Consider the following 19,209-nt stretch of genomic DNA (forward strand, 5'->3'; position numbering starts at 1 on the left):
CTGCTGTATGTATTCATATCTTAGAAGAAAACACCAAATGTAAGAGAGAAGAATAAAGGGAGGGAATGGGAAATAAGAATAGAAACAAATTAAATGTGAATCTGTCTATCATGCATTGTAAGTCTAAGTTCAACTTGATTTTGCTTTGTCTACTCTTTTTTTCCACCTTCCTCATTCTATGCACAACCAACCCACACATTTTTATTTTTTTAGCATCCCTATCCTCATGGCTGGAATAGCTTTTTTTCAATTCACTCCAAATTTACAACAGCATCTCTGGACCAGTCGATAGCTGAGGCAGCATACGTTATCCCTTACCTCCTAACATTTGAGAAACGGAAAGAGGGACAAAAAGATTTTCCATGTGTAGCACGGCGAAAATCTTTTGACCAACTCCCATTTTATGGCCACACCCCCTACCATGTCCATTTTACAAAATTTGCCATGTTATGGAATGAGTTATGGGAAACTCCCATTTGTGGGATTTTTAGGGTCTTGTTTTATGTGTTATTACAGTTTTGCTAGTGAATGTGAATTGCCCTTTAAGCTGAAAGCCTGAGTTCTCCCAAGAGACCTGCTTATCTTATTTATTTACAATTGTATCTTAGCTTATCTTAAATTTTTACAAATGTATCGAAGTGCAGGTGCTGAATGTTCTTTGCCAATAGCCCCTTATTTTATGTTTCATAAAATTTGTAATTTTTTCTGGCTGTCCAGTACAGGAGTTAGATATTTCACTAACAACCCGGACAGTGGGCTAAACTGTCAAAATCGTGACTGTCCCACGAAAAATAGAACAGTTGGGAGCTATGCTATCCTGACAGTGGCTTTATTACGAATATTAGTTTAGAAAAAATCAATGTTCACAATGTATTTTTTAAATCTGCATTATTTTTTTTTAAATGTGGTCCTTGTGTGTGCACAAATTTTGAGAACAACACCCACAACATGTGTACAAAGAATTTTGTGTAAAAACATTGATTTTTGTATTTCTTCAGAAAAATGCGTGTGCAGGGTTTGCACACAAACAAAATTTTTTTTTGAGAAAACATTACCCAACAGTGAGCATTCCAGGGCTTATGTTCTTTACTAATGCATTTATTTCTCACATTTTTACCTTCTTGCTTTAATTTTCTTAAGGGTGAAAGCACTTGGGAAAATGTTCCCATGGACTTCTCCAGTATATGGGGTGACTTTAACATTCCTGCTGCGAGGAAAATGCTTTATTTTCATTGGGCTAAGAAACCATTGATAAACCAGCTCCATAAATAGCCAATGTATTGATTAAAAATTGTAACCAACCCTTCATAAAATAATTCTACAATCTGCCTAGATCCTAAGGCAGTCCAGGTGTCACAACAGTTTCCATTGATGTTTATGGTACAGGTTAAAAAACCTTGCAGAAATTACAATACAAATTGTGCTTTTTCCAGCGAATGTACAAGTTGCCGTTTTACAGTTATGCAAAACTGACAAGCAACAGGTCACTGATGTGGGAAAACCCAATGATCTATTACATCTTCTCTTTAGCTTCATAACATGCACAAATGTCTTATAATGACATTTCGCAGGAATTGAAATTGAAGTTGGACAGTTGCATGTGGTATATAAAATGGGAGCTATGGCTATATCTAAAAGAAGCAGTGTTCAGAACTGCCCTGTATAACCTTACAGCTTAGACTTTATCAACTGGTTGAAGTTAATGTTTATGTAAAGGAGCCAAAAAATACACACTGACTGCAGCTAGAATTCTGTGACAAGAACTCAGGCAACATGTTGTTTCAAAGAGCAGATCTTGGAAACTAGACCAACAGTACTAGCATCTAAATACAGGTATGGGACCTGTTATCCAAAATGTTCGGGACCTGGGGTTTAACAAATCTTTCCATAATTTGGATCTTCATACCTTAAGTCGACTAGAAAATCATGTAAACTTTAAATAATTAAAGTAAAATTTGTGATCAAGTTCGACAAACAAACTTGGAAATCATTTGTAAAAATTTGGATCATTTGCATAAAATGAAGTCTACCGATAACAGCTTTCTGGATAACGGGTTTCCAGATAACAGATCCCATACATGTTTTTTTTTTATAGTAAGCCATATAAATATATATTTTTTTTTAAAGCAAACCTTCCTATATATATATATATATATATATATATATATATATATATAAATATTTATATGGGGCCGCACTCTGCTAAACTGTTTCAAAGTCGGGTGCAAGGTAAAAAAGATTACATACTGTAAAAAAGACCAGCAACACCGATATATTTTGTGCAAAAATTCAATTGTATTGAAAATGCATGTACAGGTTGTACATGCATTTTCAATACACTTGAATTTTTGCACAAAATATATCGGTGTTGCTGGTCTTTTTTACAGTGTGTGTGTGTGTGTGTGTGTGTGTGTGTGTGTGTGTGTGTGTGTGTGTGTGTGTGTGTGTGTGTGTGTGTGTGTGTGTGTGTGTGTGTGTGTGTGTGTGTGTGTGTGTGTGTGTGTGTGTGTGTGTGTGTGTGTGTGTGTGTGTGTGTGTGTGTGTGTGTGTGTGTGTGTGTGTGTGTGTGTGTGTGTGTGTGTGTGTGTGTGTATTTACACAAATATTTTAAGGCCAACTAAAGCAAATTCAATGTTTTTTTTAACTTAAATGTGCACTATTCGTCAGTTTACGACATATTTTAACAAATGCCTGAGGAAATATACAATAGTTTGGATCACTTTTTCAAACCGTGAGCCCACCCAGTTCTGGTTTAGCCAGTTAACCCATACACATATGTATCACTGGCCAACCTGGTATTCTGTTTTTGGCCATCAGCTGTGGATCCTGTATCAAGCATGTTATGGGGGTCCCAAATAAAGGCAGAAATTACAAAATAGTATAATAATTATTAAGATTTATTAGCAAGCTGATGCATGTATTGTACTGGTGGTTTGTTTGGGGGACTGTGGAAATATTATCTACCTGACTAAACCTTTTCTGTAATGGTATTTGGACTTTGTTCAAGCTTCCTTTTAGGGTCCAACATTTGATCAGGCCCCGTAACATCATAATAATGTAACATATATATGAAAACACTACTGTAGCATAGTTCCAAGAATACCCAAGACAAAAAATAAGACCGGAAATAAGTGTTCACCCTAAATATTACTACAACTGAAGCACAGTTAGTGTTTTCAGGAGTATCTAGAATAGCCATATCCATATGGCATTGCCCCCAAATCCTTCTCTATCTAGCATCAGGCTAAGCCCACCTACCATTGTTCTGGCTCCACCCATGGAACTGTGGTAATAAAGCATGCACTGGCTGACATTTTTAGACACTAACTAACCAATGTCCATTGCACACAGTGGCGTAACTACCAGGGGAGCAGGGGATGCGATTGGGCCAGGGCCCACACACCCCCTCAGGGCCCCCCAGCAGCTTGCGCGCCACTGACTCCGGCAGAGATCCGGGCTGATTCCGGGTGTACATAGGGGGGGCGGGGGGCCTGGCTGCACATCCAGCGCCAGGGCCTGCCCCCCTCTAGTTACGTTACTGATTGCAGATAGATAGTTGGGAACAGTAGGACTCCATACATGTACTTAAAATCATACAACACATTTTTATGGTGCTTATATGGACAGCTTTACTGTGTATGTATGAATCACTTGTGTTCTCTACAAATATAACTTGCCAGTGCTCACTAAATCCCAGATAAAGCAGCATTTAAGGAGCTTACAGAATAACAGCAGAGTTATTTCAGCTCTGCACAGAATGTATCCTTTTGCTGACCTGTACCCACAAAAGATAAGACTTTGCAGCCCTACGTTTAGACAATAGCCATTCTTTTCTAGAGCATGATTCTCCTTTATTTGCATTTGTTATGTTGGGTGGGTGCCTCAATTGATTTGAGGGGTTGGGGGAAATTATGTTTTCACTTTACATAGAATGCCGCAGAACCCGGGAAATTGTCATTTTCTTCAATGTAATTTGGAATACCAAACGTAGTTTGTAGTACTGATATTTTAATACTAACTGTTGTGTTTAATTGCTCCTCAATTCACAACAAGTATTCTATGCGCCTGAGGTTTTAAGTGACAACAGAAAAGGGCATAAATGCAGAGTGTGCAGATTTTCTGCACTGAGAGGATAAAGCCTAGCAGCTCCCAAGGCAAGCTTCTAGTGTGATGTGCTTTGGCAGGCTAGCAGCAAGCACAGTTAGCCCCTTAAGGGATCTCTGTTTTCAGGGCCTGCCATTTACTTATTCTGTCACACTGTGCTTTAACACACTAATACACACACTTCTATGCTAGATATAATGGCAAAATTAGTCATTTACTAATGGCAGATGAAAGCGCTAAGCAAACACATTGGCAAAAAAAATAAATAAAAATGCACCTATTAGATTGCTATTCAGCTAGTGTTTATAGATCTCTGCAAACTGGGGATTGTCCAGTATTTGCAGTCCCTGGATCAGGTCTGTTTTTATAATAATAAAAAAAATAGTGGAACCTCGATTTTACATCCCCTGATTTTAAGTTTCCCCTCATTTTACATTGTTGTTTTGTGGTCCCACCTATATATTATGCATAATACATTTCCCTGATTTTACACCATTTTTTTCTGGTCCCCTGAAAAACGTAAAATGGGGTTCTACTATATATAAAATTAAAATAAGGCTTAATTTAGGAGTGCTTTTTTGCACATGGGTTGTTTTATATGACATCATTTATAGAGCCCTGTAATTATCTGCCGTATAGTTTTCCTTTGGGGACAGTAATGCAAAATCATACTGTATATCACAGCCATAATTTTTACACTTAAAGGGATCCTGTCATCGGAAAACATGTTTTTTTCAAAACGCATCAGTTAATAGTGCTACTCCAGCAGAATTCTGCACTGAAATCCATTTCAGTGCATTTCAGATTTTTTTATATTCAATTTTGAAATCTGACATGGGGCGAGACATTTTGTCAATTTCCCAGCTGCCCCTTGGTCATGTGACTCGTGCCTGCACTTTAGGAGAGAAATGCTTTCTGGCAGGCTGCTGTTTTTCCTTCTCAATGTAACTGAATGTGTCTCAGTGGGACATGGGTTTTTATTACTGAGTGTTGATCTTAGATCTACCAGGCAGCTGTTATTTTGTGTTATGGTGGCCATACACGGGCAAATAAAGCTGCCGATATCGGTCGTTTGGACCGATTTGACAGCTTATCTGCCCGTGTATGGGGGCTTCCGACGGGTCTTCCCGATCGATATCTGGCCATGATATCGATCGGGAAGGTTTGATTTTTAACCAACCGACCTGTCGGAGCCCCTTGGCGCATCGTAATTCGAATTACCCCCGATATAGCCATGCCGTTAGTGGCATATCGGGGAAAGATCTGCTCGTTTGGCCAAACGAGCGGATCTTTGAGTCTATGGCCACCTTTAGGGAGCTGTTATCTGGTTACCTTCCCATTGTTCTTTTGTTTGGCTGCTGGGGGGAGAAAGGGACGGGGTGATATCACTCCAACGTGCAGTACAGCAGTAAAGAGTGATTGAAGTTTATCAGAGCACAAGTCACATGACTGGGAAATTGACAATATGTCTAGCCCCATATTTCAAAAATTGAATACAAAAAAATCTGTTTGCTCTTTTGAGAAATGGATTTCAGCGCAAAATTCTGCTGGAGCAACACTATTAACTGATTCATTTTTAAAAAAATGTTTTTTTCCCATGACAGTATCCCTTTAACTATAGATATTTTAGAAAAAATACAAAATTTCAGTAGTCTGTTACTAGAAGGAAATGTACACTGTTCTTGTTTGAAAAGGAAAAATTAAAAGCTCACCCCCTCTCCCACAATGCCACCTTTTTCCAGCTTACCCTCCTTCAAAGATTTTTTCAACATATTTCCTCACAAATTCTCGCTGTTCAGACATCAGCTCATCACGGGCAGACTCTGTGCTTTGATTTGATGAGAAAGATTCAGAGGAGGATCTCTGTGAGTGGTTCCAACAATGACGGCTAGGAGATCCCACCATGTCGGTCTCACTGTCTGCAGATTCTGTGGCATCACTCTCCTCTTCCTCATCTTGGGCCTCTCTCTCTGCATTGTTTTCATGCAACTCTAGGAGACCATCTGAGTCCAACTGGACAGGACAGGCTGGTACCACAATCACGGGGTCTGAGTCAAGGTCTATTAAATTTCCAACTGGAACATGGGGTGATTCCATAGCTTATTCTTCTTATTCTTTTGTCCCCTTTACAGAACGATGGGTACAATCAGGTATAAATTCCAGACTGTTGCTGGTAGCTTGCAAATGAAGACAGTCTCAAACATTCAGATTTCTTTCTTTTACACTTTCTTGGAACCACTTAGATGTGTTTCAAATATCATCTCATACAGATAAAGGTAACTAAAAGAAAGAATATTTCAAGTTAATGAATGAACTTGGAGTAAGAAAGGATATGCAAAAAACAAGCAGGATACAATTGGTGATGTACTGGATTAAAATGACAAAAAAATGACATGGCTTTTGATGGAACAGACAATAGTGCCTGTGTGTAAATATAGGGTCTTTATACTGTGGGATGCACTGTGGAAGCAATGATGTGAACTATTAAAATCTCAGTAAAGCAGTAATAAATGTGTTGGTGCTATGCAAATAACAGATAATTGTAATACAGATATGGGATCCGTTATCCAGGAACCGTTATCCAGAAAGCTCTAAATTATGGAAAGGCCGTCTCTCATAGACTCCATTTTATCCAAATAATCCACATTTTTTAAAATGATTTCCCTTTTCCCTGTAATAATAAACCAGTACGTTATACTTGATCCAAACTAAGATATAATTAGTCCATATAGGAAGCAAAACTAGCCAATTGGAATTATTTAATGTTTACTTGATTTTTTAGTAGACTTCAGGTATGAAGATCCAAACTACAGAAAGATCCGTTATATAAAAAACCTCAGGTCACATACCTGTACTCAGGGCTGCCATCAGAGGGGGACCCGGCCGTGATGCACTTACTTGATTAGCCGGGTCCCCCTGCATTCTGAGAGCTGCCGACTTCGGGAAGGCAGGGCAGGTGCACAGGGGGAGGTATCTTCTATCCATTCCTTTCCCTTATTGGTCACAGAGTTTAAGTCCCGGTTGAGCTGCTCAGGGATTGGATAGCTGAGGTTTTGATCTTCCCCTCCAGCTCATCCAATCATCATGCAGCTTTACTGGGACTTGAAATTCTGTGACCAATAAAGGAAGAAAATGCTGTCAATGGAAGAAAATGCAGCCACCTGTGCTCCCCTCCTCCCTTCTGAAGTTGGCAGCTCACTGACAGCAGGTGGGCAACACTAATGAAGTAAGTTCCAGGCCCAGATTTTTGGAAAGGCCACCAGGTCTAGGGCGGCAGGATTTTGGGGGGCAGCATGCTGTCCAACCACACCCACATCAGTTCAAAAACACTGGGGATGTGCTGGAGATACAATCATTTTTTAAATTTCCCATGCACCAATCCCCATTGCTCCCATCCCCCTGGAGGGGACAGGGGGGACGAACGGCAGTGGGCCTAGGGGCGCTCACTATATAAATCTGGCCCTGGTAAGTGCAACATGGCAGGGCCCCCATAAAGGTAACCCTTTGTGGTCCCTGTTGTGTGGGGGGCGCCCTGGGCACCATTTTTTTCTTTTTACCATGTGGGGTCCTAGCCACCAATATTTTTTAATGGGGGGCCTTGACCACCAATATTTTTTTATTAACATGTGGGGGTGGACCTGTGGGGTGGGTGGATTTGTGGGTGGGGCTTACGGCGCCACAGCCCAGGGGGCCCAGGAAATTTTGACGTACAGGGCCCTGTAATTTCTGATCTTGGCCCTGAACCTGTACTATACAAAAAAACATATTAGAAGTCATCAGGTAGAGTAATATTACTGAAGCAATTATTTACTGTTATGGTTTAACAAATACACAATTCTCTTTTTATTATCTGGTAATGAAAAAAGAAACAAAATTGTACTTTTAATTCTAACAACAAGACTTCCACAACTCAAAAGAGAATTTGCATTTTTGCCCTGCCCTCGTGATATAGAATTACTGCCGAAAATATGATATTCTGTGGAATTTGCCAACTGCAGATAAAAAGAGGAAAACACTTATGTAAATAATTCAAAACATTCTCTTTAAATCAGAGGAATGTTCTCTGTTGATGAATGTGAAGGTCACTCTTGCTCATCACTCATAACCTTTACCTCAATTAAAATAATTAACTGAAAAACGCAATGCACACTGTGACACCAAACAACATGCAGTGCGGCATGGATGAAAAAGGAAAAAATGGAACAGTAAAATTGATGGTGCTGGTATTATGGTACTTTACAGCCAGTGTGATCCACAGCACTTAAAGAATTAAATTAATTTCCTTGATACCGTTACATATGGAGATGAGCCTTATGCTGACAAAAAGATAGGAAAATACTTAGTGTTTGGGAATTTTTTTTTAAAAAAAATGTCCATTTGTACACAAGCAGCGGCCAAATTCACGTCAATGAAATGTCAATGACTGTATACTGGACAAATCTAAAGAATAATCGAGTCATTATAATCTGAACTGACAAGATGGAAACACATGGTTTTATACAATGATGCCATTGAGTGAACATTTGACACATTCACAGTCCAGGGACTAAAAATAACATGCCTAGGCCTGTCAAGCTATTTCATCAAATTATTCACTTGTGGGCCGACTGTTGGTTGTAATAAAATAAAAAGAATCTACTTTTAATGGCAACAGCTACGCTGTATCAAACAGCCTTTTACTATTTGTAATCATAAATAAAAATAAACGAGTGCTCCTATTTTCTTACATTCAGTATTTTTGGATCAGTCTGTTTGCAGCTTCGGGGCATAATAAATGTCAGAAGAATTTTTTTCCATCCAGAAAAATTAGAATTTTTACTGAAGCTACCACTGAAAAACTAGAATTTTTTGGGAAAAACAGAACTCGACCTTTAACAAATAACCCCCTTCAACTTCCAAACACTTTTTCAGATTGTTCTCTAGAAATAAAAAGACTTTTTTCAACAGCTTTTCATTTTTTATTATTTACGGTTTCCAAAATCTAAGTTTAAAGTTGTAAACTTGGGAAACCCCTCCCAGACTCTATGAGGGAAACACTAACAATCTTAATCCCGAAAGCTGGTAAGGACCCCCTAGATTGCTCATCATACAGGCCAATCGCACTGATCAATGCGGACGCCAAGATATTGGCTAAGGTACTGGCATTGAGACTGGCCCCACATTTATCGGACATAATCTCGGCAGATCAAACTGGCTTTATGCCAGGTCGTTCTACCGATATTAATCTAAGGAGACTGTTTACCAATATTGCAATACAACATGACAATGCCGGAACTAGGGTAATAGCCTCATTGGATAATGAAAAGGCTTTTGATTCGGTGGAATGGGAATACTTGTGGGCCACAATGGTAAGGGTGGGTATACGCTCGACATATATTAATTGGGTCCGAGCGCTATTTCACAACCCGATCGCTAGAATAAGAACTAACATGAACGTATCAAAGGCAGTTCCGATCAGAAGGGGAACGAGACAGGGTTGCCCCCTTTCGCCTCTGCTGTTTGCATTAGCTATGGAGCCGCTGGCTTGTCGGGTCAGAACTGCACCAGTCGTGAGGGGGCTAACCATTGGTAAAATGAGCGAAACTATCTCAATGTACGCTGATGACACTCTTCTGTATTTACCTAACTCTCACCAAGCTCTCCAACGCGCTCTTGAAATTATTGATAGTCATACCAGCTATTCAGGCCTTAAAATAAATTGGTCGAAATCAGTTTTATTTCCCATAGACAAGCTCCCAGACAATCATCCACAACACTCACTAGGCTTAAGATGGGTAGATAGATTCAAGTACTTAGGTATTTGGATCCATGTAAATTTAGAAAAATACAGTGAGTTGAATATACTTCCTCTTCTTAAACTTATGGAGCAAAAAAGGGATTTATGGGCCAATTTGCCACTCTCACTAATTGGAAGAATTAACCTGTTTAAAATGGTGATAATCCCCAAACTAACATACATTTTTCGACAATCACCAGTAGGGATTAAAAAGTCCATCTTTGCCTCAATAAAGTCCCTCATGGTCTCCATATTCTGGAACAGACTTTCCCCTAGACTAGCCCTTACGACGCTGCAGCTTCCCACCTCCCAAGGAGGGCTAGCTGCCCCAAACCCCTATCTATACTACATGGCGGCTCAATTGGCGGTGGTGAGACAGTGGGCCATTTCACCTAAATCGAATGCTGCAATATCCCTGGAAGCACAGGTCCTAGGCTCGTACGAGGAACTTAAAAATATTTTATATAGAGGTGTAACCTATTCCGATAAGATCACCCCATTGATGACGGCTACGTTTAAAGTATGGAAAGCCGCCCTTAAATTTTACCCAGAGGCAGAACATTACTGCTCAGAGTATGCCCCCCTGTGGTGTAATCCTCAACTTCTGCATTTTAAGCAAGTTCCGGATCCACAACTCTGGGCACAATATAACATAAAATACGTTGTGGACATCGTAGCTGGTGGCAAGTTGTTGACTTTCCAGGAGCTGAAAGAGAAATTTTCTCTCCCAAATAAATTCCTATTTCGCTTTTTACAACTGCGGCATGCTTTTAACTCTCAATTCCTGACTTCCTGTATAGATACCACTCCGAATAGCTTAGAACAGGTAGTGCACACTAAAGAGTTGGCCAAACCTCTATCGCACCTCTATAAGAATCTGACTCATCAGTGTAATTCCACTTTAAATAGGGTGCTCAGCAAATGGCAACAGGATATCCCGACCTTAACATCTGAAAACTGGGATGAGTCCTTGGATATGCTTTATGAGGGGATAGTAAGTGCTAAAGATAAAATGACTCAATTAAATTACCTACACCGGACATACCTTACGCCCCAGAGACTGCACAAAATGCACTCCAATGTTAGTCCGGTGTGCCCTAGGTGCGCTTTTTCGCCTGCAGGCTTCTTCCACATGGTGTGGGATTGCCCTTCCATACGGAAGTTCTGGGAAGCAATTATACATACGATTCACGAGAGAACTGATATTCCTTTACCGAACGACCCTAAGGTATTATTGCTCAACCAACTAGAGGATGTGCTCCCTGTACGGGCTCAGCGGACTCTGGTGTCAATACTTTGTATGTATGCTAAAAAGGCTGTTGCAATGAGGTGGAAATCGCGGGGAGGTCCGACACACAAAGAGTGGGAACAATTAATTGATAAATCCGTAATTCTCTACAAGCTTACTTATATGAGACGGGGATGCCCGGGTAAATTTAACAAAGTCTGGGATTTGTGGGTGGACACAGAACCAGTGGTAACTCCCTCCTGAAGGCTTAACTCATCTCCCCTAGATATGTCTTTGGAATTTGCTTGCACATGGTTCTGGGGTACGAACACAAACAAAGTAATTATCTATACCTCTATCTGATTCTGGTCAATACAGGGCATTTAGATTTAATCTTTTGGAAATGACAACACCAAGCCGGTTTTTTCCTTTTTTACTTGTTTTTATTTCATGTTTTCTTTATTTACTTGCTGACATTGTATCCTTCTTTTGCATTTGTTCAATGCTTATGGTATATTTTTGTACACATGGATATGTCTGTAACTTTCTTTGCAATTCTTATGGTTTCATGAAAATAAAGAATTGTTAAAAAAAAAAAAGTTTAAAGTTGTCCCTTTCTTTGGTGTTTCAGTCTGGCAGCTCAGTAATTCAGGTGCAGATTCTGAACTGTAACAATTTTGCAACATTTAGTAGACACATTTCTCAGTAGCATCTCTGGAGTATTAGCAACTACTTACATAGTTACATAGTTAAACTGGGTTGAAAAAAGACAAAGTCCATCAAGTTCAACCCCTCCAAATGAAAACCCAGCATCCATACATACACCCCTCTCTACTTTTAATTAAATTCTATATACCCATACCTATACTAACTATAGAGCTTAGTATCACAATAGCCTTTGATATTATGCCTGTCCAAGAAATCACCCAAGCCATTCTTAAAGGCATTAACAGAATCAGCCATCACAACATCACCCAGCAGTGCATTCCACAACCTCACTGTCCTGACTGTTAAGAACCCCCTACGTTGCTTCAAATGAAAGTTCTTTTCTGTATCAGTTATAATACCCACCTTTAATGAAACTTAAAGAGGAACTCCACAAAACCATAACAAGCTTTTTGAAAAGTAAACCTAATTTCAAGCAACTTTGCAATATACATCAATTAAAAAATATGCAGACTTTTCATGATTTTTAATGGATTCTGACAGTTCCCTAAGCCTAGCCCCCTACTCTTCTGCTGATCTTTCTGACTACTTTGCTTAGCTGGCCGACTACTGCTACTTTGTATCAACAGCCAGCTGTCCTTAAACTGCATACTCATACACTTCTCCTGGGCTTCTAAAAAATTCTCAGTTGGATAAATTGCGACTATTTTGATAGAAAATAATACTACCGTATATTTTGTGAGGGTTTTTTTCACTTCAATCGTGGAAGAATTTTAAACACATTTGCTTCTTTATATTGCAAATGCAAACAGATATAGAAATATTAGAAGCTAAATATCAAACATCAAGTAGAAAAATTAGGAGTTCAATTTACAAGATTTACAAATGGTCATACTTCATAGAGCCTAGCAATTATGGGGGGGGCTTGGATTTCCTTTTAGCCTGTGACATTTCGTGAATGCCTCTGACTATACACTGGCATCACTTTCTTTCTGGACCTCATTGTTATAAAGACACAAATGAGAAGTATTTCCAGTCTCCTGCCCCAAACCTCCACCCACGCAGACAGATTAAATCAGTGACACTGTGTCTGTACGTCAGAGCTCTTACCGTCTGCCAGATTTCTCATTATGAGATGGGCTGAGATACAGCACACAAAGCTGGGTTCATAAGAGAACATGCTGCTCAAGACAAAGGTTTCTACTGCTGCCAATGACTGCTAATATTCATTGTAAGAAAAAATGTTACAACTGCTGCATGTTCAGCTTCTCATAGCTAGTCACAGGCACTCTGCATCTACCTGGGCACTTGCAATACAATAGCAAATTGGCATCTGCGTCATTGACAAATTTCTTCTGACAGAAACAGAGCAGTAAGATTTAAATCAACACATGTATATAGAATAATATTACAATAACATAAATTCAACATATCACAGTTGCTTTGACAGTTATTTGATATAAAGGATAATATTTCCACCAATTAAAGCCTCAAAGAACCAGTGATATTGCAGGGGGTTAACAGTGTCATCGTTTAGAGCAGTGTTCCCCAACCAGTAGCTCGTGAGCAACATGTTGCTCCCCAACCCCTTGGATGTTGCTCCCAGTGGCCTCAAAGCAGGTGATTATTTTTGAATTCCAGGCTTGGAGGCAAGTTTTAGTTGCATAAAAACCAGGTGTACTGCCAAACAGAGGCTTCTGTAGGTTGCCAGTCCACATAGGGGCTACCAATAGTCAATCACAACCCTTATATGGCACCACCTAGGAACATTTTTCATGCTTGTGTTGCTCCCCAACTCTTTTTACCTCTGAATGTTGCTCACGGGTGAAAAAAGGTTGGGGACCCCTGGTTTAGAGGAATGGCAGATCACTAAAATCAAGATTATTTTATGCTTGTGCTTGAAATATGTGCAGTGTTTTGATGTTGGGTAGTGAACTGGTAATAAAAGCGATTCACTGTCACTGGAAATTTTCAGGATGATCTCATTTCCAGCATTTCTTTCAGTGCACTTCGCATAAGGATACAGCCCAAAGTGGGAACCCTGTAATTACTCAAAGCACAAAATATACCAGCATACAAGACTATATGCCAGAGGAGATAACCCCTGCGTGTTTAATCAAGTGTAACATTTCCAGGACACATCCCTTCTTTTGATTACTATGGAACTTTGTGTTTGACTTATGGATTTTGATCAATCACAGATCATGGACTTTCTTTGTGGACTTAAATATTTGGGACTCTTTTTATTAAGGGTTAAATGAACTGTATGTAAATTAACTATGATGTAATTATTCTGTGGTTTAAATTTGCACTCTCACAGCGTTGTGTATTTCTGACGAAGATGCGTGTCCCTGAAACGTTTAACTTGTTCAAACACGCAGGGGTGATCCCAAGTTGCATCTGGTCTTGTGTGTCGGTATATTTTGTGCTTTGACTATATCTGTGCACCAGACTGTCATTATACAAGAGGCCAGGGAGTTCTGGTGGGTTACTATTTGGACATTGAACCCTGGCATTATTACAACCCATAGCTTCCGGGTCCCCATGTCAATTAGTGAACAACTTTCAATTCCAGTGTTTCATTCATAAGGCTTTCATTTTCCATTTCTAGCATTAGTGACCCAAGCACTATCATGTTATAAGGCTGCCATGTCCGATGTTAATAAGGACATGGCATATGATATAGCCCCTAAACAGACTGTTAGCTTCTAGGATTAGTACTCCATCTTCTGCCCTTATTGGGCTATGTACTTCTGTAAAGTCCCAGAGCATAGAGCATCAATGCACATGTGTATGAAGTACCTGTTCCTCTGCGTCAGCACATGTCCTCCTTTACACAGAAGAGGGAAAAGTCAACGGATCCCTTTAAGATAAATATTGGAAGCATGGGATGGAGAACTGTATCTCATGTGGCATAAAGCATCGGGTCATGCAAAAACATTAACGAAAATTGTTAAAAATATGGAAAGAACTATTTTATACTGCAGCAAGTAATTTTATCGTACCAGAATTATGGTTGCCCCCCCCCTTAAACAGCGTTGGCACTATAGTGCCAATGACCCCAAGATCTTCAGATGTTTTTGGCAAAGCTCCCCTTTGTTTCAAATCTCTTAAGACATAGGGGGAGGGTGCAATCATATCAAAATATCCTCACAAATATTTAATAAAGGATGGATGCCTCAGATTGCATCCTAATTTGCAAAGATGGTTTTGTAAGATAAGTGGTATAGTTTTCAATAAACTGTGAAAGAATGGTCTAATGAGTTGCTTAAAAAATTAACTGAATTATAAACCCTAATTTCATCCTGCAGAACACTACTACTGCTAAATTGCCTTCAGGGTGCATCCCTATTATTTCGTATATGCACCAAATCTACTATACTATATTTGGGATTCAGCAAAACCCGGAATCTTTCATGAAGGATTCAGCTGAATCCCCAATTGAATCTGAACTCTAATTTGCATAGGCAAATAAGGTTAAGGAAGGTTTAAAAGAACCACATGATGTTTGCAGAAAATAGCCCTGCAATTTTCTTTTGTCCGATGAAAATCACATGACTTTACGGTTTCATATTCGGTTGGGCCAGGCACTTTGATTCAGCCAAATTCTGCTGAAAAAGGGCAAATCCTGAACTAAATCCTTGATTTGGTGCAGCCTTAGAAATAAACACTAAGGGCAGAGACACATGGTCAGACAAATCTCCTCTTCTTTTTAGGGCTGACTAATCATGAGGAAACTTCGGGCAACTTTGAAAAACGAAGCGCTCCGATTGCCACCCCCGTCTGCGATTTTCATTCTAGCCGGTTGGAAGCCAGGGGAAGGCAGTTCGGGGAGATTAGTCGCCCTGAAAAAGTGTGGCTACGCTTGAAACATTTAGGCGTTTAAAAAATCCACACATAAACAAATGTTTTTCTCACCTTTTGTCCAAATGAGAAAAACTGGAACAAAAGAGAGACATTAAATTGCTCAGTGAGTGCTTATTGTATACTACATTAATCTCAAAATATCTTATTACTGGTGAAAATCCAGTCATACAGAAGCAGAGACGACAGTTACTAGGTTAATCCTCTGTATGTCAGGCTCACAAACCTGTCTCTTCATATTACTGTAACAAGTGGAAGAGCGGAAGGAGAGCAGGATTTGATGGTTTGGTTCCTTTAGCCTAGGTTGACATTCTAATTCTCTACTAGCCACTGAAATGTGTCTGGAGAAATGTGCTATACAATGCGACAAGCTTGACAGCTATGGAGAGGAGTAGAACAAGAATGACAAAAGTTTAATTACAAAAAGTTTGTTAGATGTCCATCAAGTTCAACCTTTTAAGTCTATATATAACCTGCCTAACTGTTAGTTGATCCAGAGAAAACACCCATTGGAAGCCTCTCCAATTTTTATTTCTCAAAAGGAGAGTTCTCACAGGAAAGGATAGAGAGCAACCGGAATTTCATGGATTTATTATCCAGAAATCTGTTATCTGGAAAGCTCAGAATTGTGGGAATGCCATCTCCCAGAGTCTATATAAAGCAAACAATTCTAATTTTTAATATTTCCTCTTTCTCTGTAATAATAAAACAGTACCTTATGTAAACTGAATACAGTCAAACCCCAAATTTATGTTTTTCAGGGGACCAGGAACAAAAACCATAATATCCCAGAAACCATAAAAATTGTGTAAACTGCAAAAAAAAAGACCTAAAAGTAACATTTACAGGTGATAAACAAGGGTTTTTAGACATACATCGTGGTACGATATGGAAACATTGAAAGAGCACCCTTTGATCATGGAATCATCCCAATACCTAGAAACTCTACAACAAGAACAATTACAACCTGATCATGCGCCTCCCAGGAGTCATCAGATTAATAGATTACTAACCTCCTATCTAAACTAATCCTCATAGGATCTACATCCTCACGCCTTAAACCACAATTGAGCTGAAAGTTCTACAAGTTATTAAAATGTTCTATATTTAATGTCATAATCACAACAATTTTCAATTTATGGAAAAATGTACAAGTGTACCATGTGATTTTACGTCATCATTTTCAATAAAAACAAATTTAAAAAAATGGACCAAATTATGCAGGGAAACAAATGTAAAATCTGGAAAATGCTTCCACTGAGATGCATTAGAACATAATTAATGTTGTAAAGTATATCAAAATCTGCACTCTGTATTTTGTCTATGAGTGATTATATTACATTTTAATTACTCTCACAACCGCTTGATTCAATTAATTACACATATGTTAATACAAAATATTCACCTTTTAATTTACACGTATGCAAAAAACCATATATATTAATAAATTTATAAAGTACAAAAATTCACACAAAATTTTTCAAAATTGATAGCATTCATTAATTCAGGTTAAATTTGATTATTGAAAGCTGTTATTCAAAGTTCATAATAATGCACATTCAATTGATAATTGTAGACTGGTTGTTTAGGGTGTAATAATTCATTAGTTGATTAGTTTGTTAATGTCCCAAATTAATTCATAAAAGTGTCCATATATATCTGTTAAAAATAAAATCACTGAGGAAACGCTAGCTTTATTTTTTTAATTAAATTAAATTTAAATTATTTAATTTGTTTTATCCCCTGCACCACCCTAATTTATGGGGTTGAGTAAGTCTGTTTAATAAATTAGAGAGTGCTGTACCGTTTATAAAAATTCTAATTATGCATCAGAACATAAAAAGGAACGTAAAAAGAACATATGTAAAATTCTGTAAAATGTCTGTAAAGTCAGGAAACGTAACATCAGGGTTTTTCTGTAAATTCATAGAAACAATCCTACTGGGTGATTTTAAAGGACAACTAAAGTTATAATAACTGAGGGGTGCAAAAATATTAGGCACCCCTTGATCATAATTGCTTACCTAATACCTTGTTGGAATTGCTCGGGTCAGTAAAAAAAAAATCACACTGACACGGGTATTTCTGTAGAAGCTCATTTGCCAAGATGTTCTTCCACTTCTATCTTCTTTTCTCCAGGCATGTGCAGGCACATATGCAGTAGATTTAAATAAATAAAATACTTGTTTCACACTGTGCATGTGCTTGCCCAGCCTGCAACAAAGACAAGACGGAAGAAATTATGCAGAAAAACCCAGGTCCCAAGCATTTCAGATAGTAGATTCCATACCTGTACTAATTAGTACAGGTATGGCACATATTATCCAGAATGCTCTGGACATGGGGTTTTCTGGATAAGGGGTCTTTCCATAATTTGAACCATCATACTCTATGTCTACAAAAAAAGTAATTTAAACGTATTGCCTCCAATAAGGATTAATTATATCTTAGTTGGGATCAAGTTCAAGGTTTGTTTTATTATAGAGAAAAAAAGAAATATTTTCTTAAAATTTTGAATTATTTGCTTAAAATTGAGTTTATGGGAGATGGCCCTCCAGTAATTCAGAACTTTCTGGATAATAGGTTTCAGACCTGTATAACTAAAAAGATATTAGATATTTGTAACAGTTTCTGTCAACTAATTCTATTGCAAACCAGAGGCAAATTCATCTACCCACATATATTATCAGGCTGAACATGACAGCAACATCATTTCACCAGGGGATTTCATTATGTAAGAGGACTTTCCTCCCACAGATGACTTTGCTTTAAAGGGAAGAGCTGACAAAGAGGAAGCAACAAAAAAGAGAAACAATATATATATATATATATATATATATATATATATATATATATATATATATATATAATGGATTATATATGAAAATATAATCACGCAAATAAGATGATTCTGGAAATTCCATTACAAGTCTCTGCATGAATCTTTTATATTCTGAGGTCTCAATGGTCTTTTAAAAGATGCTGATCCCTGCCACTGGTACCAAGACAACTTTATGGCTAAATAATTGATTACATCTGTATATTTATTGTAATATTTTTTTACATCTTAAACATACACAGAGGTTTTTACCTTAAACCGAGATAAAATGGACTGTTTCTTCTTAAACAGAGACAAAATGAATGTTTCTTCTGATGCACTGTTGTATAGGAACACTGAATATCCTACAAAAGTAGCTTTGCCTCTTACTGAAACTATTCAAGTGGTGACATTCTTTTCACTGAAAAAAAACAGAATTCTTTTATTACTTACTGTAATTTCTATTTCCAAGTCACCTACCATGGCAGCACTCACCAACATAAGTATTCCCCGCCCCTCAGGTCACTGGAAAGGAAAGGGTTAACTCCAACACCCTATAATATCCGCTCTACACTACCCCCACCTTATCTATGTTTTCTAGCTTCAGAAGGGAGGGAAGTTGGCGAGTGCTGCCATGGTACGTGACTTGGAAATAGAAATTACGGTAATAAAAATTTCTCTATTTCCCAAGCCACCCATGGCAGCTCATCGCCAACATGAGAATTTCCAAAGCTAATAAGAAGGGAGGGACAT

The 19,209-nt window shown here is 38.4% G+C and overlaps 1 protein-coding gene across 3 annotated transcripts in view; it reads right to left on the reverse strand.

The window, feature by feature from the left end:
* Positions 1–19,209, reverse strand: part of kiaa0513.L (KIAA0513 L homeolog) — a 61,494-nt gene that overhangs the window by 15,776 nt on the left and 26,509 nt on the right. For 2 of the 3 annotated variants that reach the window (XM_018257985.2, XM_041590199.1), the window contains exon 2: positions 5,852–6,384. In XM_018257985.2, coding sequence (XP_018113474.1) covers positions 5,852–6,201 — 350 coding nt within the window. In that variant the 5' untranslated portion in view covers positions 6,202–6,384. Of the gene's footprint in view, positions 1–5,851; positions 6,385–18,729; positions 18,878–19,209 lie in introns of all 3 variants that reach the window. The other variant, XM_041590200.1, reaches the window with a different exon arrangement.

Source organism: Xenopus laevis, chromosome 4L (genome assembly GCF_017654675.1).
Source record: "Xenopus laevis strain J_2021 chromosome 4L, Xenopus_laevis_v10.1, whole genome shotgun sequence".
Taxonomy (NCBI): domain Eukaryota; kingdom Metazoa; phylum Chordata; class Amphibia; order Anura; family Pipidae; genus Xenopus; species Xenopus laevis.